This window comes from Ctenopharyngodon idella, chromosome 8, assembly GCF_019924925.1.
Source record: "Ctenopharyngodon idella isolate HZGC_01 chromosome 8, HZGC01, whole genome shotgun sequence".
NCBI classification, from domain to species: domain Eukaryota; kingdom Metazoa; phylum Chordata; class Actinopteri; order Cypriniformes; family Xenocyprididae; genus Ctenopharyngodon; species Ctenopharyngodon idella.
Window position 1 is genome coordinate 22,147,081 of NC_067227.1, and position 25,111 is coordinate 22,172,191.

General features: G+C 36.5%; 1 protein-coding gene across 2 annotated transcripts in view; it reads left to right on the top strand.

The window, feature by feature from the left end:
* The window catches only part of ipo11 (importin 11), a 161,813-nt gene that overhangs the window by 114,825 nt on the left and 21,877 nt on the right, over positions 1 to 25,111 (top strand). For both annotated transcript variants that reach the window (XM_051902948.1, XM_051902949.1), the window contains exons 23-28: positions 3,629 to 3,708; positions 5,550 to 5,630; positions 12,150 to 12,245; positions 12,363 to 12,476; positions 14,835 to 14,956; positions 24,282 to 24,377. In XM_051902948.1, coding sequence (XP_051758908.1) covers positions 3,629 to 3,708; positions 5,550 to 5,630; positions 12,150 to 12,245; positions 12,363 to 12,476; positions 14,835 to 14,956; positions 24,282 to 24,377 — 589 coding nt within the window. The remainder of the gene's footprint in view (positions 1 to 3,628; positions 3,709 to 5,549; positions 5,631 to 12,149; positions 12,246 to 12,362; positions 12,477 to 14,834; positions 14,957 to 24,281; positions 24,378 to 25,111) is intronic.

The window sequence follows — 25,111 nt, forward strand, 5'->3', positions numbered from 1 at the left end:
TTGTTCTTTCCCAGAAAAAAGTCTTTTATAATACTCAGATTTAGCTTTTGTAGTCCTTCAAGGCATCTTTACAATAAATAACTACAGTGATGGCATTGAATGCAGACATTACAATTGTGATTGCTATAATTGACGTCACACTATGTTTTCAGACATAGCCAGCTTTTTGTGATCAAACGGCAAGCTTTGAAAGGGATGACAAATGGCAGCATTGTTAACAATGCATATGTGATATTAATTGTAATTTATAATGTCCTCTGAATGGTCTTACACAGGTTGGTTGGGCTGATTTATTCTGTGCTACCAGACCTGCAAAATGACATGAGATCAGTACCATTATGGGCTCTCACTCCATGTGGCCTACTGAAATGTTGACACATAGCTTAATAAGGTTTTCAGGAATGTAATTAACTTCTCAATTTGTGACAGCAGAGCTTCATTAGTGGTGTAAATACTCCTGCTATGGCATTAGTTATAGATTTAACACTTCACACAGAGTTTAGCAGAAAGAAAACCATGGCGTCTTTACAAAAACTATGGTAATTGTAGTGAGCAGAGATGTTATGATTGTTTTTGGCTATAATTGGTGTTATTTTGATTTATATGAGGGTGTACTTTTTTTAACAGCACATTTATGCCTTGGGTGATTTTTACATTTTTCAAAAGCATTGACTGTCCCAAAACCATCATTTTCATCACAGAATGCCATTAAACACAATATAATTTGAAAATAAAGAAAAATATGGCTATTCTCCTGTGACGTATGTACATCCACTGTTGGACATTGTTAGTAGTTTGTGTTTTTCAACTTGCTTTATTTTAAGTCCATGTGGCAAAAAGTGGCCATACTTGAAGAAACACCCAAGAGTTCTATCAGCTATGGCTTTATTGACGTCACTTTAACGGAAACCACAGCGTCATTCACTCCACTTATATTCATTGTACCTGTACATACATTAAATCAGATTTGTTTACCCATAGTCTGAAAAATCACTGCTGACTAATTGTGAAAAAGCAGAATTATAAGTATGCGCCCTGTTGCAGATTCAAGTTCTTTTTTTTTCTCCATCTTTCCTTCATGTTCTTCAGTCTCTGTGTAATAACAGTGCTCATGACGCACTTGTTACTGTGCTCTAGAGGCTGAGCAGAGCTGCCATTCTTCTGATGACATCAATATTCATGGACTAGACGAGATGGTAGAAATTAAATTGTTTTGTTACCTCATCATCGTTAGACGTCTGCGAATCACGGCAAGGGGAAGCTTCAGAAAGTATTTCATTTATTTATTGTAAAATGGGAACGGTTTAAATTTTATTCAAATGATTTGAACTCCAAGCAGTCTGCGGACAGCATTCTCATGATAGTGCGATATGAAGAGGAAGCGTAAAGTGCTCTTGTACAGGAAATGGACCACTCAACACTGTTGAACAAATCCCATTTCAGAGAAACCAGCTGCTTTATCTGAACAATGTCGGTATATATGTGTGTGTGCTCACACATATATATGCGTGTGTTTATATGTCTGTACGGACGGATGGATGGATTCCCTCATAAGAGCACTGGATTTTCACTGCCGATTTGTGTATTTTTCTGTTCATCCTGCTGTTGAAGGGGCTTGTGATGTTGCATTTGAACTTAACCAGCTCAGAAAAGCAATTTTATCTTCAGATCATCAGATGAGGATGGCAGTAGTGTGCTGTGTGTGTCACCGAGAGGTTGTGCAGAACGGAGACCCTCTTGACCTTAGAAAAGTACAAAACACACTGCGGTTCCAGGCACAATTGAAGCCGTGATTCTGCCATCTCTCATTACTGTTAACAATATAAGGGTCACCCCATCCTAAAGCCCTTGGAATTCACCCCAAATCCTGTTCAGCCTTTGAGACATTTTGCACCATTTTTTCAGCTGAGGTCACCATGGCTTTGTGCAAGGTCATCTGTAAAGGGAAGCTGGGACAGTTGGCCTTCGTGGTGTCCTGATTTTCACAGTAACCAACTGAAAATTATGTGAAAAGATATTAAAGTCATGTTTAACAGGATAAAGGCCACTGTTTAAGTCAAGCTCAATAAGGTCAGCCACAGCATATAATTGAAAATACTGCGTCAAGGTGATTATTGGATTCCATAGCAACTGTAGCAATAAATAGCAAGATAAGCAGTAGATGAGTGGCTTGTTCATTGTTCTGCCAATGTGTATTACTGTATCGCTGTATGATTATCTCTTTACTTTAAGCTTAGTGTAGTGTAACCTTGATTTATGTGCTTCACTAGCACTCCAAACCACACCACAAAGTGGCTTTAGATGTTAATAGTTTTTTAAAGTAATATTTTTTAAATAATTGTTATTAGACAAATTTAGATAGGTTCAATAAACGCATCTAGATTCCATCTAACAACATTTTGTACACTCATAATTAACTAACTTTTTTGCATATATATATATAGAGAGAGAGAGAGAATTAACAAAATTTAAGCAAATGCACTACTTAAAAAGCAGAAAAACAACGAAGACAGAATAAAGTTTTTGGCAGAATATGTTAAGTTTGATTCAGAGTGGTTCAGCAGAGTTGTGTGGAGTGATGAATCACAATAAAAAACAAGTTGCATGGTGATGCTCCAGAGCAGTGTCTTTGAAAATCTGGTGAGAAATATAATAATAAATGCATCTCTATCCCAGTGAGGCATGTAGGAAGTGGTGTCAATGTGTGGAGAGCCTTTTTAGCTCCTGGTATTGGTTAGATACTTCACTGTTAAAAGTTATTTAATGCTTTGGAGAACAGGAGAATATTACAGAATGGCTTACTTCACACAAATGAAAAGTTGTTATCTAAAGAGGAATAAACAGATGTTATTTTTCAACAAGACAATGTTCTGGCCCAAATTTCAAAGACAACCAAGAAGTGGCTTCAGAACATGTCCATCAGGCTTTATGTTTTGGCCTGGTCAGAGTCCAGATTTGAACCCTATAGTGAATATTTGGTCTCACATTAAACTCAAACGAACTGGGAGACATTTTCCAACTATTCATGAACTGTTTGAAGCCATTAACTTTGAGTGGAGCAACACTAAATCTTCCTCCTGTAAAAAGCTGTCTGCAAGTTGGAAAAGGCTATTCCATGCAAAGTTACTTTATCTATAGTATTTGTGCAGTTCTTGCTAATTTCCTGACCAGTGATTTGTGATTAAAATAATTAAGACCATTAAAAGGCCACTAAATATTTGGCCATTTTTGGCTTGGCCTTTTTTTTTTTTGCCCATGTGTATGTGTTAATCCCACTTAAATTCACATGTTGTTTTGGCATGCCTAGATTGAATAAGTGGCAAAGGTTCAAATACATGAAGGTAATGTCTGCCACTGCAGTTATTTCCTGTTGTCTTGTCTTCTGTCTCCAGGAGTGTGAGTTCTCGATGAGTCAGAGTTGCAGTGTTTTGAAGTTGTCTTGTCTGTGCTCCAGACTGCTGTTTTGCCATATGAAATGTAACCCTTTTCCCGTCTTTCCACACACCGCTTCTGTCTCCCTCACTGCTGGTTTTCATGTTCTCTCCCAACTGTTATTTTTCTCTCCGATATATTGCTCTGTGATATTGCTTCACCCTGGTATCATTCTTATTTTGTTTCTCTATTTCAGAACTGAGCTCGGAGAATGTGCGCACGTGCTTTCAGATCATCAATGCCTACATTTATCTCTCTGCTACAGATTTCTTACAGGTAGGCATAAAAACGACTTCAAATAAGAGGAAATTCAAAGAAAATGGGAATGACTGTGAACGTAACCTTATTTGCACTTTCTCAAAAGATGAATGTGGCACAAATCTAAAGACTTGTGTGTGTGATGTTTCAGTTTGAAATATTGTGTATAATCAGTGACTTCTACAGGATCATTCCTGTTTGCAGGACAGATTAAGCTCTGTAACAAAAAAATAAGAATGCATTTCTAAACAACTTTCAAACTTTGGCAATTTATAAATTCTAACTAAGGTATATACACAACAATGAGTAAACAAACAGGATCTGTAATATGATGTAATCAAAAAGCAATTTTTTGGTTTGAAACATTAACATTATACCAGTTTCTTTCATTTTGTAACATCTAACTGAATGAAATATTTTAACAAAAGCGTTATTTAAATGAAAGTCAGACTAACACCACAGAACATCTCAGAATTCATTAAACTCATTGCTAATACTTAATGAAGTTTATGTTGTCCCTTTCCCATCAAATATGTTTGCTTTCTGGAGGATGATGTTATTTGTCTAATAAACTGCCTGTTTTTAATTAAATTAACACAACAGATTAACAAGGATAAAAGTGAATTTGAGGACAATCAATTGATCAAAAATTAAAACAATATTCCCAAGATGTTATGTTGGGAAACTTGTAATTGGATAATGGACAAATTTCTGGAATATTTCTCATAAAATGTTTAAAAAATAAAGTTGATTGCAAAAGTCTCTCAAACTAAAGTAGAAAAACCATTTAAAATGTGTTCCATTTGTTCACTTGACTGTAGCGTTGTGACGAGACACTATATGCATTGAAAGACAACAATATACAGTACAAGTACTGTAAAAGGTTTTGCCACAAACTCAACTGACTGGCTTCTCTCCTGTATGATTTCACATGAGTCTCTTCAGACCTTACTGTACATGAATTATGAGCTTCCAGAATTTCTGATTGAGGCTGTGTGACCTAATTGAACTCTTCTCCACAAATTGAACACAGAAATAAAAACAAGTTTTTTTCTTAGTCTTATTAAGTGCAAACAGTAAGTGCAACCATAATCAAATACTCTTTCAATATACAAAGTGCAAACAGAGACCAAAACAGAGACCAGAGCTAAGAGGTGGTTACAACGACACAGCACAGCCTAAGATAGGTTTGATATTAGGAGACAAGCTATTGTATGTAGCTTGCGTTTTACTTTTGCTTTTGAATTCGCAATCGCACATACTCTGTGTATAGAGCAGCGGTGCTGATCACGCATTCTACAAGATAAGACGTTTGTCAGAAGCTCAGTTTCTGTTGTGCAACGTATTCTCCGCCATGGTCTTGTCAGTTATCTCGCCTTACTTTCGTCATGTGATCACTGCACTGTTTACAATAATTTGCAATTGAAGCGACTGTTATCCAACTGAATTAAATAGTTTTTATTTTTATAAAAAAAAAAAAAAAAGTAAAACGACACTGGAGGTGGTGCTGCAGTGTGGCACTGTAATGAAATGTAACTTAGCGGTGGCATATTCTATGCTAAATTCACCCTCACGTTCAGTCATGGCAATATCACAAGACAGCTTTTCTCCTCAACGGGAAATCTTGTTATATTTTAATATCGCGAGATCTCGTCACACCCCTACTTATTTGTGATGTGATAAAATAAAACTGAATTTTTCATCTTTTTTAATTACATGTGAATAGATTTTTTTTCCAGTAGATTAAAACATATATAATGTACTTCATAACAGGAATGATTGTGCCCTGTTTTTACACTCTGGTCATCTCTCTGTCTCTCTCTCTCTCTCTCTCTCTCTCTCTCTCTATCTCTCTCCAGAACTATGCTGAGGCTCTCTGCAGATCTTTCTGTGAACTTCTGAGAGACATCACCACAGAAGGGCAAGTCCAGGTTTTGAAGGTACGACTCAATCCCTAACACTCTTTCGCAAACATCCTGATCCATCCTTCCCCACAAGGCTCTGTTGTGCTTGTCTTCTTGACGCTCTGTTGTGAAATGAAGTGCCCTGGCACTGCTGCACAATAATGACTAGAAAACCCATTCCTCAACTCTGTCATTTTGGTTTGAGTACACCACAGTCAGCTCAGCTTTCTCTTTTTTCTTTTCTTGAAGCCCATCTCAACTTTGCTTGCTTTACCTTATGCACTCAAGCTCTTAGATCTGACAGAAGAGGCACGCTCTTTGACACCACCCTCCGTTTTTCAAACACTTCTCGTTTCCACACCAACACTTGGGATAGATTTCTACTTTGAAGAAATGATGAAAGCGCTATTTGCAGGACCCCAATATTTTATTAATTTATTTTCAACCATTTTAATTAATTCATTTAGCAATGTGACCAATTGGACCTTGTAGCACAGATGATTATCTTACTGGGGTCATACGGCAGAAGCCTGTCTGATGTGGGCTTCAAAGTGAGCTTCTTGTCTGCACTGCAGTGCCAGTCCTCTCTGGAGGCGGAGGGACAGATCGCTGCGGAGTGGCTGCCAGGATGCTGCCATTACAGATAAAGCTTTTCGTTTTGGCCTCCAGCTGCTCCTTCATAGGTTAGCAGATGCTCATCGGAGACCCCAAGCCAATTTAGAGCATAAAACGTGCTCCACGCCCCCACAGGAAGAGCTGGAGTGCTAGGAAAAGCAACATTACCAAAGGTTTTGGATATTTGTGTTTATGTTAGTTTTGCATTGTAATGGCATTGTTGTTCTGTCAACTCTTCAGGGCATACTGTGAAACTTTTCTAATTAACTTTAATCATTTTTCTCTGTGGATCCTAAGTAGCATAGAGCGCAGGTGTGCGCGAATGTGCCTACGCGCATTGCGCCTTACATTGTGCCAACAGGCAGCATCTTTCCACTAGAGTGAAGGCAACTTTAATTGGAAAAAACGAGCCCAAGGTTATCTGAGACATACATGTATATTTTTGGCAGTTTGATAGAAAGCCTCGTTTTATGCCTTTTGATGGTGGGAATCTGCGTGTACAAGACATCTGTTGAAAATAACAAGTAGGGTATGCTAGGGGGAAAATCCACAGCATTCTCAAATTGTTTCCATTGATTGTTACTGAATCCCTGTATATTATCCTCTCAGAACCAATTGTGGTGGTCCTTTTGTCCTCATGTCTTATTATTTTTGTATCTTTTACGATGGCAACAACAACAACTAAAAAACTCAATTTACAGTCTTTACATATTAAAAGCAGAGTTGCTTGATTCTCCGGTGAATAGTTTAGCATCTTTTACTTTCCCCCGTGTGGTTCCATTTTATATTCTTTCCACCGTGAAACTCAAAACAAGCTACTCTTTTCCACACTCCGAAAGTTAGATGGTGATGTAGAGCTCCACAAATTGTGAAATATATATTGTGAATATTGTGAAATACTACCATTTAAAATAACTGTATTCTATATTAATGTATTGTAAAATGTAATTTATTCCTGTATTGGCAAAGCAGAATTTTCAGCTTTTTTGTTGATTTGGTGCTCAGAAAACATTTCTGATTATTATCAATGTTATATAGTTGTGCTATGTAATATTTTTGTGGAAACTGTGTCAGAATTCTTTGATAAATAGAAGGTTCGAAAGAACAGTATTTATTTGAAATTGAAATCTTTGTAACAAATGTCTTTACTAACATTTTTATTCAGTAAAAAAATCATACTGAACTTTTGAATGGTGGTATAAATTCGGTATGTTTCTCAAATAAATATAGCAAATGACTTTAGAAGACTTGTAATATAGTGCACAAGTCATATCAAATACTTTTTTTTACTTTTTGAATCTTGAAAATATAAATTACTATCTAGTTTTGTTGTATGGACAAGAGCAGCATGAACATTCTGCTTAATATCTCTTTCTTTCTTTCTTTCTTTTTTCTTTTTTTGAACAATTAAAATAATACAGTTTTACAATACAGTAAGTAACTAATTGTTCTTTTAATGGTTGATCTGTTAACATTTAATGAGTACACATCAAACAACCTTTCATACTTGCTCCCTTCCGTTTGCTTCTCTACATGGGAACTTTTCTGAATGCATTAAAGCATCTGTGTAGGCAGTGAAAGTCTCAGACGTGTGGGAAGCCATTCGATTAACCTCACAGAGGGTTCCTTGCCTTCTTACACCACAGGTAGCATGTTTGGTACGTAAATCATTGGGTCGATGGACAAGAGCTTTGTAACTCTCTAATTAACTGTTCGTTTATATCAGCAGTATCTGGCGGTGCTACTTTCACTTTATTGACGTTTTTAATTAACTCAGAAAGAAGGGGCCATCATCTCAGTAAAATTTGTTTGAAGAGATGTCATTTAAGTCAAAGGCTAAAGGACAATGAGACATGACAGGCCATCTCTTATGGTGTTCACGATTCAAGGACTATACGGTTCATGCAATTTCGTGACAGAAATCACCTTTTTCAAGAGGAACTAATTTTAAGGCACTTCTGTAAAGAGTACTCAAAAATCAGACAGAGATGTTGCTCACCGTGTGGATAGGATGTGTCAGGCTTGAAAGGATAGTTCAACTAAAAATTAAAAGTCTGTCATCACTTATTCACCCTCATGTTGTTACAGATTTTTCTGTCTGTGGGGAAAAAAAGGACAAAATCTGTGCTGAACTTTTTTATTCAATTACAGTTAATAAGAACTGAAGCTTTCAAGCTTCAAAATGGACACAAATTCACCATAAAAATGTGGAAGTTATAATGAAAAAAATATGAAGGAAGAAATAGTTGTTTGTGACAATTAATGTAAAAGTCTTTACTGACATTTTTATTCAATAAATTGATCAAAATGATTATTTTCTGTAAATAAACTGAACAGTAGTGTAAATTCGGTGTGTTGCGAATGACTTCAGAGGATAGTGCACAAGGTTTAAAACAACATGAGAGTGAGTAAATGAAAATAAACTGTCCCTTTAAGGAAACTTGCATGAAACTAGGACTGCATGTCAGGCTAGTTTGAATGATTTCAGTGAGGTTTAGGAAAATGTTTTTGGCCTCCTATCCACCCTGGCCAGGACGTCCGCAGGGAAACATGTGGTAGTTTGTGATTGATTTGAAGAGCAAACTGTGCAGCTGGAGCCAAGTACAAGTCGCAGCCCGTAGGGGTGTCCTTGGATGCTCACACACACTGACCACCAGCTCTCGTACTGTCAGTGCCCAGATCATTCCTTTGAGAAACATTCTTACAGATGCTTTTAGCAGAACCGATGTGGTTAGTGTATTTCTATATGATGGAATGTAAAGGAAAGTTGAGAGTTCAAGCTCTGTCAACAGTTGTAGCATGAAGTTTATTACCACAAGAAATCATTTTGACTCATCCCTCTTTTTTATTTTTACAGGGTGTCCGTGGATACTTGAAGTCTTAAAATGCCTTAAAAATATTAATGTAAAAATAAATCTTAAATCCACATTGCAAAGGTCTTAAAAATGAAATGGAATTGACACCACAGTGAAGATTTACATTTTATTTTCGCTCATTGCTTTTTGAAATCATAAAACCGTGTCACTGTGTTGCCGCAAGTCCTTTAAAAATCCTTTAAGTCCTGTAAGTTGCGAGGTGGGGCCTCCGTGGATGGGACTTGTTTGTTCAGCACATCCCACAGATGCTCGATTGGATTGAGATCTGGGGAATTTGGAGGCCAAGTCAACACCTCAAACACATTGTTGTGCTCGCACCATTTTTGCTTTGTGGCAAGGGCGCATTATCCTGCTGAAAGAGGATCAGACCACACGGGCCAGCCTCCACTCCCCACGTGCATCAACGAGCCTTGGCTGCCCATGATCCTGTCGCTGGTTCACCACTGTTCCTTCCTTGGACCACTTTTGATAGATACTGACCACTGCAGACCGGGAACACTCCACAAGAGCTGCAGTTTTGGGGATGCTCTGACCCAGTCGTCTAGCCATCACAATTTGGCCCTTGTCAAACTCACTCAAATCCTTACGCTTGCCCATTTTTCCTGCTTATAACACAGCAACTTTGAGGACAAAATGTTCCCTTGCTGCCTAATATATCCCACCCACTAACAGGTGCCGTGATGAAGAGATAATCCGTGTTATTCACTACACCTGTCAGTGGTCATAATGTATATATAGAATTCAACAATAGAATTAAACAGATCAATAGAATGACACATGTATGGAACCCTGATCAAAATGTTTTCTTATGATCTTTGCATGAAATAATAGATGTCAAGATGACTAAATGTAAATGAACCTCAAAAGTGGCGTAATTCTCACAGTGTGGAAAGTCTTTGCCAGCTCAAGCTTTCTGGTCCATCATGGCAGTAATCCAGAAACATCAGACACATTAGTTTATACACGTTGTTTCTAGATTACCCTCTGTAGTGTGTTAAGTAAAGTTCTGCCCTATGTGCCAAGCTGTTTGTGCATTGGCAGCTTGAAGAAGAAAAATGGAAACCGTAGCACACCTTGAGGGAGCGGTTCATCCTGCATGCTGTCAAAGTGAGGGTGGAATAGGAGGGTAATGGCCTTGGGCTGCCAAGATCCCTTCTCAAGCCAATACATAGTCTGAGAACAGAATTCACACAATTACAAGCTTCTCTTCCTCTCTTTCAGAGCGACTATGCAATTTGAAATTATTGAAAATTAGTTGGTTGTCCTCAAGGTCAGAAGTGTGCAGCGGGGCTTCGATCTGGTTTTGCTGGTGATGTAATATTAAACATGGTTGTGAATTTCACAGTAATTTAATGTGCTTTTTATTTGGCCATTACGTTTCCTAAAGGCCATGCCAGTAGGCTTGTTCCAGCCTTCTTCTCGATTCATGAGTGTGATGATGCTCAGAAATATTAATAGAGTCCCTGTGGTTTACTGTCTGCAAGGAGCGAGACCGAAGTACCACCATTGTGCCCGTGAACAAGGCATATGATCCTGATGTTCTGATAAGATTCGATTTCTTTTTTATGTTTAGAGACCTCAGTACTGCAAATAAAATTAGCTTTGGGATCTAAAAAAATTACATTGATTTATTTCCATTTGAATGAATCGAATCACTCAAAAATTTTCACAGAAATCGCCATGTGGTATTGCACTAATTTTAAAATTTGCTTATAAAACATATATATGCGGTAAGTAGTTTTTCAAAAATACTGTTTGGAAGTTAGTTGGGCTGACACCAACAACAAACGTGTAACCAGTTAGCATTAGGGGGCATATGATGATCGAGGAGACAGAATGAGCAAGAGGGAGATTTGTTTAAAAAATAAAAAAAAACACTGCAGAAAGAGAGATGGGACACAATACAAAAGAGCTCAAAAGAATATTATTAGGAACAAAGGTTTATGACTGGGCAAACACTTTAGGACCTGCGTTAATATTAGAAAAGCTTTCCAGCGCTGGAGAGAGCTAATCGGGAAGGCCTGAAAACAGACGCGGTGATTCCGCTTCACATGTGAGTGACACTGGGTTTGAGTGGCATTGATTGTCTGGGGCTGCTGTTGGCGACTAACAACGAACACTTGTTTATGTTTACTCTTGTTTACTGTATGTTCATTTTTTGTGCTTCCTTGTCGTTCGTTCATCATCTGCTCTTTATTTTTCGTGAAACATTTTGTTACGCGTCAGCTGTGATAAACAGACACCCACTCTTGTATTGCGAGTGTAACAGTGGCCACATAGTTAGAGTTGTGCAGGTAAACCACTGCGCACTGAGACCGCTAGAGAATCTGGTGTTTAGCATCATTGATAGTGCACTCACCTCGCCTGCCAGCAGCGAACAGGCCGGGGTTCAAGATCGACTCAGAGCAGGGTGGTTAGGATTAGAGGGTGAGTTTTGGAGGCGGAGCAATGAAGAGAGGGGTGGGTTTGTTTGGGTTGATTTCAAATATCAACAATGTCCAACAGTGTTTTTGAAAAACTAATTACCCCACCTTTAATTAAAAATTAAAGGTGGGGTAATTAATTTTTAATTAATTAAAAAGTAGGTTGCTGTTTGTTTATAACACATTTATATATCGTATAATATTATATTGAATGAATAAAACTTTACCCATGCCATGTGGAAAACATGTTTTTTTTATGTCATTGAAGAAAAACATAATACAGTATGAGGGTTATGAATTCACGGATAAACAGTGGAACATCTACCCAAGGGATTTAAAGATGAGCATTTCTAATCACTCACCACCAGTTTCCTGCTTAGAAGATCCCTTAGCCTTTTACTATGATTCATAGTATGATTCACGACCACTATTTATCATCTCTTCCAACACTGCTCTCTGTTTTCCACAGCTTTAAAATGTGTCTGATCAACTGCAATCCCCTGCTATCTATTGTGTAACTTCTTGAGTACTTGGAGATTTTAGGCTATTAAACTTTCCATTTCTACTCGTGCCCATTTTCAGTTTTTGTGGTTGATTTTCTGAAATTATCAATTCATTTTCTTTCACTTTGCCTCTTGCAGGTTGTTGAAATTGCCATCAAAGTAAGTCCTGTATTGGGCTCCCATATGTTTCAGCCTCTTCTGCCAGCTGTGTTACAGGGGATTGTCGAAGGCGAAGTGAGTTTGAACACAGTAAATTCTATTGCAGTATTCATATTGCACTAACCTAATTTCAGTAAAACTTTACGGTTTCCCGTTTTCAATGTTTGCACATTCTTGTGTGTTTGACTGCAGAGGTATCCTGTGGTTATGTCTACATACCTGGGGGTGATGGGTCGGATTCTCCTGCAGAATTCAGGCTTTTTCACATCACTTCTCACTCAGATGGCTGTGGAATTCAACCAGGAGGTGAGGATGACTGCCAGGCCACCAGCATTTGCTTGCCTGATATAGCAGTGAATTTTAAAATGTATTTTCAGTTTGGTTTTAGTTTTTTTTTTTTTTTTAACTAAAGTGAAAACAAAACATGTTTTCGTCCCAAACGTCATGATACGGACGTCACGGTTCGGTGCATACAGTCAGGCCCAGGCGACAAATACAGTCAATCCAGGTTATCCGCACTCCAATCCAGAAGGGGGTGTACATGGTAATGCAACAATATTTGCTAACCGCCACAGCCGGAAAAAACACAGAAGAAGAACAGACAATCTATGCATAGATGTTTACATGTAATAATTGAAACACTGGTTGAGAGATTATTACTTTTATGACAGTAACTGTCTAAATGATTATATTTTTAAAAATGATTTGAAGAATTGAAAAATAATTTTATAATTAGATTAGAAGTTAATGCAAAACTTGCCTTATGTGCAATTTTTTTTTTTGAGTGTTGTTTATTATATCTAAAAATAAATAGCAAATGACTTTAATAGTTTAGGCTCTGTTGTTAATTGTAACCTTTAAAATTATAGTAATATGCAAGAAAGGGCTGTATAGATTTTGTTTTATCCTTAAGAAAATGTTAATTATAATTGAATTTATTTAAAGAGACACAATTTGTTCAATAAACCACTGTTTAAGAAAAAAGAAGCAATTTTATGTTTAGTTTTCTCCCCCCCTCCTGCTGTACTGAACCCATTACGAACCTTGACTTTAATACCGATATATATAATATATATATAATATATATATATATATATATATATATATATATACAGGGCTTGACATTAACACCCGCTAAATGCGGGTAGATTTCAGCTGTGGCGGGTAAGACAGCCACTCCCACTAGCCACTTTGGCGGGTTGAATATAATTTCAGACTACAGCCTAATCAAAGGTAGCCAAGCTCGTCGTAGCACAAAATTACAATCCGATCACAATATGTTATCGATTAACTTGCAGTTAGTGAAGGCGGGATCGGCGGGATCTGCGGAATCGCGTTGAATGACACACAACAGAAGCGCAACTGACCAGACCTCCTTGCGCCTGAATAGTCAAATACACGCACGCACAGATGTCAAAATGTCCATTGTGTGGAGTATCTCGCGTGAATACAGTCAGTTATGGCTTAAGTGGACGTAAACAAGTTGGTGAAAACTGGATATGTGTCAATATATTACATACATGCATTCAGCAGCCCAATTAAATACCTGTCTGTCATTAATGTTAATCAAACAACAAAAGATGTTAAATAAATGTTAAATAAACCTACTGTATCTGAAAAAAAAAAGAGTTCAGGCTATTTAATTTACTATTGTATTTGTAATTTGTTAATTTGCTCCTTTGTTCTTTTTATATAGCCTAATAAAAATAACTTATACAATTATAAAATGTATCATATTATGGTCATGTTACCCACCCCTTGCCCACCCGTACATACCAGCTGATATACCATGTAGGCCTAGTCTTGGTTTTGGTGGTCAATCTGCATTTGAAAGTTTGAAAGGGTTTTAAATCTAGCTAATCAAGTAAAATGATTCAAAATCAAGTAATTTTAGCATGTCAAAGTCAACTTTATTTATATAAAATGTAATTTCCCAAAAGCAAAATTGTGGCCAGTGAAAATGCTGAGTGGCTAGTAACTTTGGAAAACCACTAGCCACAGTGGCTGGTGAGCAAAAAAGTTAATGTCAAGCCCTGTGTGTGTGTATATATATATATATATATATATGTATGTATATATATATATACAGATGTGGGGGTCCCCAGTACTTCCTTTGCACTTCTTACCTTTATGTCAAGGTCAAATAGACTGAAGCAAAAAAAAAAAAAAAAAAAATCAACCAACAAACAAAAAATTCTCAAGCTTGGCCTAGTTTCTTTCTCTACACAAGCATATCTTTAGTTGTGTTTGTGGGAGCTGATCTTACTGTAATTTGGTCCCAGTGGACCCAGATGCTTTGCTGAGCCGCCCACACAGAATCATTCCCTTTCAACCCTGGGCCGTATCTCTCCGCTGAATAATTGAACTTATTTGCACTATTGTAGTCTCAGCGAATATCAGTATTCTTCTTAATTTCCTCAATCCCAGAAATCTTTCCCGCAGAGACCCTTTTATTATTTACGGTATCAGCCAACAACTTCAAAGACGGAGGTGTTTATATATTCGGCCTGTCAGGCGGCTCGACGTACCCTAATGTTTTCCTCTTATCTTATGAAGGGTGTATTAATCTTGTTCCTAGTGTGCCTCGCTTACCTGTGCACAGCTAAATTATAAATGAGAATTATGTGAACGAGATTGTTTATCATGGCGATCTCTGCTTTCCAGGCAGACCAGCTCTTGGGGAGTATGATTGAGATGTGGGTGGACCGCATGGACAACATCACCCAGCCTGAGAGGAGAAAGCTCTCTGCCCTGGCGCTCCTGTCGCTTTTACCATCTGACAACAGGTTCGTCATCTTATAAACACTGCAGGATAACCCTATCACATTTGCATGTAAATGTCTGAAGCTTATATGGTAGATGTCATCAGGAAGCTGTACAAGTGATAACATTTATACAAATCATTTGACATTCACCTCAGACACCAAACGAATGAAAAATCTCTTCATAATGGTGACTCGTCGGGAGAAATGGCTTTTTGGTCTTAGCTACGTCAGCAGTTCGGATGTCAGTGATAGTCCCATTATCATGACTTGTCACACTGTGAAATAACCTGTAAGTTATAGCTATTATGTATCAGGGTGCCATTTGCATCTCATTGAGATGTCAGGTGTTTTAAAGGGGAGTCATTCATTTTGCCTATAATATTAAAAGTAATTGACATTCCCATGCCTCACAGTTCAATATTTTTTACTGCTGATGTAATAGACCAAGAAATGGAATGAGCCAAGCAAATGACCACCCAGCAACTTGGCAGCAACCATTCAAAGTTAAGCAGCTCACTTCGTCCCATATGCAGCCAGTATAAATGATGCAAGTATGGAGGGCAACAACCTCTGAGAAGAAACACATTACAAGCTTTGATTTGAAGCACAGAAGTATTTGAGAATCAGAGAAAAATACAAAGGAACAAATCTAAATGTACTAAGTCTAATGTACTAAATGTCTTTATGAGGGAATTAACTACTCATTCCATAATGCTTTGCAAATGAATGAATCAGAAACAGTGGTGCCGTATAAAACTTTTGGCTTTTAGTCATTGATTATAAGTATAAAATACAATATATTTAAGTTTTGTTGCAAAAAATTACCAAATGTAAAAAGATATAAGTCGTTTGAAAGTGTAGATTATGGAAGCTTGTTTCTGCCACTGAAGGAAAAATGTAATTGTGACTTTTTATCTCACAATTCTGACTTTTTTTCAGAATTGCGTGATATAAAGTCGCAATTGTGAGTTATAAAGTCAGAATTGCGTGACATACTGTTCCAATTCTGAGGGGGAAAAAAATCGTCATTGGCTTGCAATTGTGAGAAAAAGTCATAATTACGAGAGAAAAGTCTGAAAAAGATTTCAGTCAATTCTGACTTTATTTCTCACAATTGTGAGTTTATATCCCAAACAAACAATTGCAAGTTATTGAGTATGAATTGAGGGATATAAACTCGTAATTGTGAGGAAAAAGTCAGAACTGTGAGATAAAAAAGTCACAATTATCCTTTTTTATTTTTTATTCAGTGGCAGAAACAAGCTTCCATAGTAGATAGACTTGATTTGTATCATTAACAATGCTTCGTGGGAATGGGAGGTCACTGCTGATGGTAACAGTGGCTTCCCTTGATTTGCAAATTCAAAGAGTAGAGTAATTTTTCATCTGCAATTTGACTATTAAATAATTATGTTTCCACAGAAGTGCAAGTAATCTCAGATATCATGGTAGGTTGTAGTTGTTGTTCACCAATGACTGAGGGAATTTACGTATTAAGGTGCAGCCACATTTACCGTTGTGCACTGAATTTTTGCAGTCCGTACAAATGGGAATTTTCTTGTGAAGGTGAAAGATTCGGCCACACAGATTTCGCAATGGGTGGAAGTTGGTCAAGCAGATTCAGCGCGTTGACCAACAAAAAACAGCTTCGTTCGAAAATGACTTTGTGTGAGCAGTGCTTTACGTCGCTACACTATATTGACTTTAGACAAAAACTGTTTTTGGCCGTGCATTTTAATAGAAATTTTGCTAATGTGACCGCACCTTTTGTCATAAAGGTACAATAGCAAAATCATCCCAAGTTTCAGAGCAACAGTGGAATATGGTCATAAAAAATTTTTTTGTTGTTGGTTTTAGAAACCTTGTCTTAATTTTAAGTGAGAAGATGTATCACCCCTCCACACAACTGTTATTATTGTTGTTGTTTTTTTCCTGTTCCTTTTTGCTCTCAATAAGGTTTTCTGCAGAATAACACGTCCGCTTGAGTCACTACTCTTTTCAGTCTTTTCATCTCGGCATACATGATCCTGGCGGTGACGTTGACGCTCAAAATAACATCATTAAGGGAAGAGAGGCACTTAGTTACCTCCACAACACACAATTCAAATACCAGTGCAAATAATGCAGTAAACAGCAATGGCAGTACACAATTAGGTGGTAATTTGCATGATTTTTTTTCTAGGAAACGGTGTCAAGCATCCTGCACCGCCGACATCACAACATATTTTTTTTATGCAATGTGCCACAGTGATTAGCAAGAAATATTTCAAATTCATGTCAAAAAGGTTGCTAACCCCTTGCCATTTTAAAGACCAGACCAACTGACCAGTCATATTGCTTTTGTACCATGTGCAGACTGTCAGGGGAAGAGAAATGGTATTCATGTATTCATGATTGACGCTCATTCACTTTCTCATTACAATATAAATATTCAATCCGGCCGCATGAAAACACTTGAGCATGTCTCTGCATGCAGGCTCATGTTTGGACCGTACAACACTTTCTTTTCTGAAGGTCGGCCGGTCATCGACAAAATTTTCCACGCTCTGGATTTATCCGATCTATAGTATGTGTCCACATTTTGTATGCATGTATCTGTCTGTATATGTGCCCATCGTGAAATCTTGTATTATGGAATTGCGTTCGGGCCTGTGAAATCGATTGTGGTGCCGCAGCAGGTCTGTTGTCACCTTATTTCATTGAGATTGATCTTACGGGTCATTGTTCTATGAGATCAATAATGGCATCAATACCAAAGCTCCCTCCCACCAAAAGGTGTGATTAACTGGCAACAATGACAGCTCCATCATGGCCTTGTTTTCCTTCTGCAGTTTTCAGGGCTTTGCTGTGATGTACAGGAGAGACTCCCCATGCGGCTTAAGCCTGAGTCTTGTGGGGGAGTGGGATAGTCATGCATTATCACGCTTGTAGAGACAGCCTGGATCCATGAGCGATTTCTCTGAGCCTCAGTCTCTGAAGCTCAGAAGCACGATGTTGTTTTCTCCATTATTGCCACATCTTGCTTTCTGCTCACATCTAAACCGGTGTTAGAAATGCACTTTTCCATTACTTTTGCTGGGTGGGACTGCACAGTCTTTCAGTAAATAACCGTGATTACAATTACGACTGCTTCCATTTTTAACTGATCATAAACAAATTATTCCAACATTATATTTAGTGGTGCCGCATCAAAAGACATGAGTTCAATACTGCTCCAAACATCCGGAAAGGTATTTTAATTAATATTCTGTTAATCAACATTAAGAATTGTGATTACACTTCAAGAGCAATAAATGCCGATTTTAATTCTTGTCGTAATTGTGTAGCTGTAGTTAAGGGGCATTTTTTCACATATTTTTGGAGGGCTAATTAACTAATTAAAAACAAGCTGCATGTCATAATTTTATATCAAATACTTCATTCATTAACACATTTTCAGTCTGAATAATTAGGTTGAAAATTATTGCTTATAAATTTAAATCAACATCAATATTTTATGCTGTAGATTTTTACATATTTTTAAGTTTTTGAAGATGATGATGATGATGATGGAAAAAAAGAATAAATTGATCATTTTATTCTACAAGGGTGCATTAAATTGATCAAAAGTGACAGTAAAGATGTTTATAATAAATGCTATTCTATTGAACTTTATCTTGATCAAAGAGCCCTGAAATAAATGTATCATGGTTTTCACAAAAACATAAAGCATAATCATATACAAATCAGCATATTACAATGATTTCTGAAGGATCATGTGACACTGAAGACTGGAGTATTAACTGGTGAAAATTCAGCTTTGCCATCACAGGAAAACATTACATTTTTACATTTATTAAAATGAAAACAAAAAAAAATTATTTTAAATTGTAATAATATTTCACAGTATTAATGCCTTAACTGTATATTTGATCAAATAAATGCAGCGTTGGTGTGACTTTTTTCAAAAACATTAGGAAATCTTACCTAATTCGATATTACAAATCATTTTTGCCTTTAATTTCAGCTTAATTTCTGACCCTGATCCAAACAGGGAATTTTCTGTCTGTTGTGCCTTAAAATACTATTTTAATGAGTGTGATTCTACAATATTGCAGTATACAAACTTATTTTGTGGAGGAATTGTGCTCAGCCAGTCAACAATCATCCTTATTCAGGTGCTTTTTCGTCTCTTTAGACTCATCTAACTTGAACAGCGCAGAGAAAATTATGAAAGCTGACTCTGAAAGGATATTTAGCTGTGCCGAGAGGCTTGCATGAAACGAGGCCCAGCATATTAATTTTCAAAGGCGTTCAGGGTGCTTTGAATGGCATTTTCTGATCCTACCATTACAATTCTATTTGCTGTGTTCTGACTCTCTCTGAATAAACACCTGTGGGCTCACAGCAATGCCCAAGGCACTGAATGTTTCTTCTCTGAGGTGCAATACGTCACAAATAATTTCACCCCTTAATGAAGTATAACCAGGGTGATGACAGCAATGAAACGATACCGATTTGTCTCTGCTTCAGTCATTTGGAGAGCGCGGAGTAAACAGATGATGATAATGATGTAATGATCTCGGTGCATACAGCCAGGCCAAAAAATGGGAGAGGGATATGCAGATTTGGGTTTTCATTTCTACATATGCACAAATAGAACCGTTCTGAGTGTTTTCAACCAGCTGCCTTTGGAATAATGATGTTGGAGTTTGCCAAAACATTTAGACAGTGTAGAGCAATGCTGCTTGCTTGATTACAGTCGGAATACATATTCATAAAGAAAGCCAAGTGGATTACGTGATTTAGACTGTGGTTAATTTAACACTAATTTCAAGTAGCATTACCATGAGGAATCTAATTTTTCGCAGGTAAAGAGATTCAGCTTTTTCTTCCCATTCTTTGACAGGGTTTCACATATTGCAGAACATCTTCTAAATGCTCTTTATCTAATGTTTATCTTTGTATAAATGTACTGTACTGGGGGGCTGTATTATGACAGTCATGACCTGTCAGTGATGCTGTTACTGATTTCACATTAAAAAAAAAAAGGGTGTTGACATAGAAGTCTTAGGCCCCGTTTACACTACTGCATTTTCGTTTTAAAACGCATAACTTTTGGTACGGTTACGCCTGATGTATACACTACTCTGGCGTTTTCGACCCTCGAAAACGGAGACTTTCGAAAACGCTGCAGAGCCTGTTTTAGTTTGAAAATGCCGGGGTTGCAATTCAGTGTAAACCGACCAAACGGAGACTTTTGAAAACGATTGTGTGGCTGCCCACGTTCGCTCTGCGTATCCTTGACGACAATGTAAATATGTAATATGGAGACTGAACTGCAATCTTTGCTGACTTTGTGGTCATTTTTAGCAACCATTGTGCAGTTAAACTTGTTTTCAGTCATGTAGTGTAGAGGAAGATTGTTTCTGTAACGCCGCTTAAAATGAAAACGCACTAGTATAAACGTGGCCTCAAAGGCACAGTAGCTAAAACACGGCCTATTCGAATTCTAAAGGTCGAAAATTCTGAGGGTCCAGCGTCATGAAACCTTACCAATTGCACAAAAAAGAGAAAGAAAGAAAGAAAGAAAAAAAAAAGATATATATATATATATATATATATATATATATATATATATATATATTAATATATATATAATATATGTGTGTGTGTATATGTGATTTTATCCCTTTTTAAAGACTTCACAGTAGCCTTACATGAATGCAATTCTTCTGATATGTTGTCCCATAAAATAAAATGGTAGTTCTCCAAGTTTGATTGTCCAAAAGTGCTGGTTTAATTGTTGTTAGGTATTATACAAGCCTCTTTTGCAGGTCCAAGCAGGGCGATAAGAAATCTTTAATATGATGCATCTGGTCACTAGCACAGCTCTTGTAGCTCTAATATTGGCGGGTTGAGATAAGATTGCCTCCTACCCTGTATTATACTACGAAAAAAGTAATATTACAGCTGTAAACTTTAATAAATGTGTAGCTGAGGTAGATATTTAGCTAGCGTTGGTTTGCTTGTAGCTGACTTATAGGGTGTCTTCAGGCAAAATGGTAATTGGCTTTTTAACAGTACCCATATATTCTAATATATGCTTAGCATGACACATTTTGAGTTATTTAAAACTTTTTAGTCATCAGTTTTGAATGGTGAGGCGTATACAATACTTTTTTACTTTTATGAAGTAGAAACTAATGAAAACGTAGATAAAATATGAAATGAACACCTCATTTTGGATTAAGGAAACACTCAATTCCCCAGCACTAAGGTGCAGACGGGTGATAGGGAGGCGCATGTATCAAAATTGTAATTTCATACCACCCATCTTTCATTCTTTACCAATTTCTTGTTATTAAGTCATATCGGCTGTGCCCCTCTCCCTTAGCAGCTACAGTGCCTCATCATCTTCCTCTATTTCACCAAAGCAGAGATGTGATTGCTGCACCAGAAACTGTATCGACTAGTTCATTTCACCAAGCAATGTTTTTGAGATTTAGAACTGACCTTCCTTATCTGGCTTTTCATTGAATGCTGCATGTGAGCAGATCTTAGGCGGTGGAAGAATCGTCACAGGGTTCTAAGTGGACAGTCAAGGAATCTTGTGTGTTCCAGATCTATGAGTGACAAATGAACCAATTTTTATCAGACATTGGGAGCTTATATTGAAGGCTGTGCTGGAAAGGGCCAAACACAGGAAATTTGGCCTGGCCACACATTATAGAAGAGAAATGTGCTGGGAAGGTCAAGACCGTAGGATGATTTCATTCTTACATGGATAGCAGGGATGAAAGAAATGATTATTTACTCCCTGATGTCTTAAGATACCTATGTGAATGTGTTTCTTCCATGGGACACAAAAGGAGATGTTTATAGCTGAATAAGCTGCTCTTTTACATACATTGAAAGTGAAAGGTGACCACAGCTGTGAATAATGAATTAAATTTCAGTCAAGTGCAAATCTATCATATGGCTTCAGAAGACTATATAGTGCACAAGTCAAATGAATCAAGGTTATTATTGTTAACTAAAACTATTTAAAACATTTTGTTAATTAAAATAAAGCTGATGTAAAATATAAATTTTAGATAAGCTTAAACAAAAAATTAGAACGGTTTCCTTTGCAAGTAACTGAAATAAATTGAAGCTCTAAAATTATAATAATAAATAGCTCTAATAAATAAATAAAAATTAAAACCGGCAAAAAAATAGTAATGTTTAAAAAAATAACAAAAATGACAAAAGTACATTAAATTACTAAAAATGAAACTAAAAATAAAAACTAAAAAAAAAAAAAAAAAAAAAGCAAATTCAAAAATTAACAAATTATAATAGTATATAAATAATACAAAAATAGCACTGGTATTGTGTTTTTGTTCTTACTGGAGCTTGACAGCTCCTGGTCACCATTCACTTTCAGTGTATAGAAGAGAGCAGATCAGACGTTCGTCTACTTTTTCCACAGAAAAAAGTCATACAGTATGTGTTTGGAATGACAGGATGAGGGTTGTAAATTATGACAGAATTTACATTTTTGGGTGAACTATTCATTTTATACATCAGACACATGACTGTGAAAAGGAATGTATTAAGGCTTTAATAATCTAATGCAGTGGTTCCCAAAATGGGGTACGCGTACCCTGGGAGTACGTGAGGAGTATGCGAACAAAATGCCAAATTTTGTCGTTCATTTAATTCTTCCCCACCTTACAATAACATTAAAAACCAAGCATGTATTTTCTAACAGGCACAATGCTGTAACTACATGCCATCCAATCAAAATACCACATCTTTTGCTGTCAAATCTGACAGCGTCTATTTCCACATAAGCAGCGTTGCATATAGGCTGCGTGCAGTGTCTGCTGTCTTAGCAAATCGTGCTACATTACTGCCGTTCTTGACAATATACAGTCGATTTAGCACTTACTAGCATGAAGAACAAATAGCCTGGCACAAAAAGTGCATAGAGATCAATTTAAGATTCAAACTCTTGATACAAAACATACCTTTTGTGAGTTCTTGTTTTTAATGCTGATAATATTTTACAAGCAAGAATGCAAATCCAAATATCCACACGATTGCAAATGTTACATTGATTTTATACAACAGTTCAACAAACAAAAGGGTAATATTAAGTGATGTTCTTCACAGTATTGTCAGTATTTGCTCTATTGTGCAATGAAAGCCACAGCAGAATTACAACACAGCGGTAATTCGTGAACGAATCTGCAGCTTTAAACGAATCGTTCGTGAAAGTCATGATTCACTGATTCATTCATATAGCCACTTGCTTCGTTGAACGAATGACTCGATGACTCACGCATTAAGACAATGACTTACCGCCATCTACTGGCAGTTTTAGCATTTAAAATAATCACTTTTCACGTTTTTGTCATTGCATATGTCTCTATTGAACTTTTTTATTTTTTTTATTTAAAACATTATTAATGTTGTAAAGGTATTTATAAAGATAAAAAAATGCACTGGAAAGTCAATTTAGGGGGCAAATATTGTCCCTTAATGGAAAAGGTGCAGTCTAACCGGAAGAGAGGGGGTACGCAGAAGGATGGTAAATGCGTCAAGGGGGTACTCCACTCTAAAAAGTTTGGGAACCACTGATCTAATGAATATCTTCACATTTATTGGCAATAACTGGCTCATATAATATGTGTTCAGATCCCTTGAGTTTAGTTCAGATTTTAACAGTCAGTCAGACTCTTTAGTATTTCTCTTAAGCTTATATGATTGTTCCCTTGCATAAAGGTTTTGTGAGTGCAAGCTATTTCCAGGCTAAAAGGTTTTTTTTGTCAGACTGAAAATCTCAATACCCATGGGTAGGGATGTCGAAAGTACTGGTGCTTTGCAACCAAGTCAATGCTAAAACTTAAAAAAAAAAAAAAAAAATGTAACAATAGCAGTCTTTCTAAAGTTTAGCTAGGCGAGTATCAACTCCATACCCACACACTGTCAGACTGACAGGTGACTGCTTTTGAATGCTCACATGCGTATTTGCCTGCATGCAAAGGCATTTCTTGTTCAAAATAGCTGTGGCAATAATAAAAATAAAGATAATAAAGTTTACTTTTTCATTTGTTTATATAGTACGTTTTATCTAAATTAATGCTTTGAATAGCGTATTACTTTCTGTTGTGGTATCGAAACTGGTATTGAATATTGTGAAATTTCACTCCCTTTGGTTTTAACTACTAAAATTGCCGCCATGTCATCCCTACTCAGGCTTGTGAAGACACTCTAAAACATCTTTCTGTCACAGTGGTGTCATTGTTCACGTTTTTCTGAATGACGGATCATTGTGTTCATTCTCTGAATAACGTTTCCCACTGCAATCATTTTTCAGCGTGATCCAGGACAAGTTCTGCGGGATCATTAACATCAGCGTGGAGGCGCTGCATGATGTTATGACGGAAGACCCTGAAACGGCTACCTTCAAAGAGTAAGTTTGATTCTCTCTTTTTGATGACACTTCTCCACAGAGGCATTTTGTCTGCCTAATGACCCGGAAAATGGTGGACAAGGGCACACGCTGTCATGGCAGGGTGTTTCATGAAACAAATGCTCAACAGTAGGAAAAGTGATGGTGATGTGTGTCACAATGTTTGTATTTGTTAGATTATATACTGTAGTATCAAACCCTGAAAATTATTTAAACATGCCTCCATGTAACGTTATATAAATTTTATATAAATACAGGTATGCATTTACATTTTAATACTTAGTTTTTATTTTACAAATAAAATGTTGAAAATTCTATATTATATTTATTGCAAAATATATTATATACAAATATTAAAAATCACAGACACAGTATATATATGTAATATATATTCCATGTGTATGTGTAATCTATAAACACAAATATATGTACACTTATGTACATAATGTATATATACATAATTTATTAATTATATGATATAACAAATTGTATTTTAAGTTATGAGTATACATATTCTGTTTTAACAATTCTTTTCTGTAATTCTATACAATTAATAACACATTTATATCTATATCACACACACATACAGTCTATATAACTTTTATATATAATAAAATGTCTTTTTTTGCACATATATTACATTTTGTACATATATATATTACATGTATGTGTATATTTTGTATTTGTGTGTGTATATATATATATATATATATATATATATATATATATATAAT